This window comes from Penaeus monodon, chromosome 29 (assembly GCF_015228065.2).
Source record: "Penaeus monodon isolate SGIC_2016 chromosome 29, NSTDA_Pmon_1, whole genome shotgun sequence".
Classification (NCBI taxonomy): domain Eukaryota; kingdom Metazoa; phylum Arthropoda; class Malacostraca; order Decapoda; family Penaeidae; genus Penaeus; species Penaeus monodon.
In genome coordinates this window covers 28,384,559-28,385,544 of record NC_051414.1, presented here as the reverse complement: position 1 = coordinate 28,385,544, position 986 = coordinate 28,384,559, and the positions used below count along the sequence as shown (strand labels likewise).

At 36.2% G+C, this 986-nt stretch overlaps 1 protein-coding gene across 3 annotated transcripts in view; it reads left to right on the top strand.

Moving 5' to 3' along the window:
* The window catches only part of LOC119592108 (AP-4 complex subunit mu-1-like), a 6,153-nt gene that overhangs the window by 2,801 nt on the left and 2,366 nt on the right, over positions 1-986 (top strand). For all 3 annotated transcript variants that reach the window (XM_037940928.1, XM_037940927.1, XM_037940929.1), the window contains exons 3-4: positions 4-222; positions 864-971. In XM_037940928.1, the coding sequence (XP_037796856.1) occupies positions 4-222; positions 864-971 (327 nt within the window). The remainder of the gene's footprint in view (positions 1-3; positions 223-863; positions 972-986) is intronic.

Below are 986 nucleotides of genomic sequence, written 5' to 3'. Positions count from 1 at the left end.
CAGACAAAAGATGAGTACAACTATGTGTATATTTTCCGGGATGATCTCTACTGGGCTTGCATCATGGGCAGTGGGAGACTGACCGAACAATGTGGACATATGCTCATGACTGACAGTTTGTGCCAACTTCATCGAATATGTTCTACCCTGTGTGGGACGATAACACAGCACAGCATCACATCTAATTTAACACTCATTGCTGAAGTAGTACAGGAAACCATGGTAAGATTTGTGTAAGCCTTATGTATCATTCACTAATGGTGAGGTCATATAGGTTAAATAATTTGACTTCTAAGACTTGTCAGTGAAGTACACAGGTTTTACTTTTTTCAGTGCATGCATTATATGTGACTGAATTTCCTTGCAAACCATTCATTCATTGGTTTGTTTTATCTTGCTCAATCCTGTGGTAGTAGTTTATGTCAGGAAAGCAACCCTTGTTTGTAATGCTAGAATACCTTTGTTTCTTCATCTACTCAGTTTTCAGGTATTACACTCAGATTTCAATGGATGTTGTATTTCTTATTGCTCTCATTTTTTTTCTCTATTCACAAGGGATAAACTTGTGTGTGTGCCTGCTACCACAGCCAAACAGAAAAAAAGTAATACTTGCAGCAGTAATTTTTCAGAGGGCAAATCCTTTGGTAAATTGCTTATAGACAATCCAGCTTTATAGTTGAAAATTATTTGACATTTTGCCATCCTTCTACAAGAATTATGAATTTCATTATTTCATTAATTTCATTACCCAACCCAGAGATAATCTAATATGCACTTGTAGGATAATTTTATCTGTGTTAATTTGGGTAATCATATATTAACATTAGTTATTATATTAATTGATGTGCAAGGAATGTTTACAGAATGGAGGGTTTCTACAAATGCAGGGAGCAGATAAACTACAGTCACACATTTACAGTAGTGTTGTGACTGCCAAGGAGAGTTCTGTCATGACAGCAGCACCTGGACTGGTATGAGAGTTACTT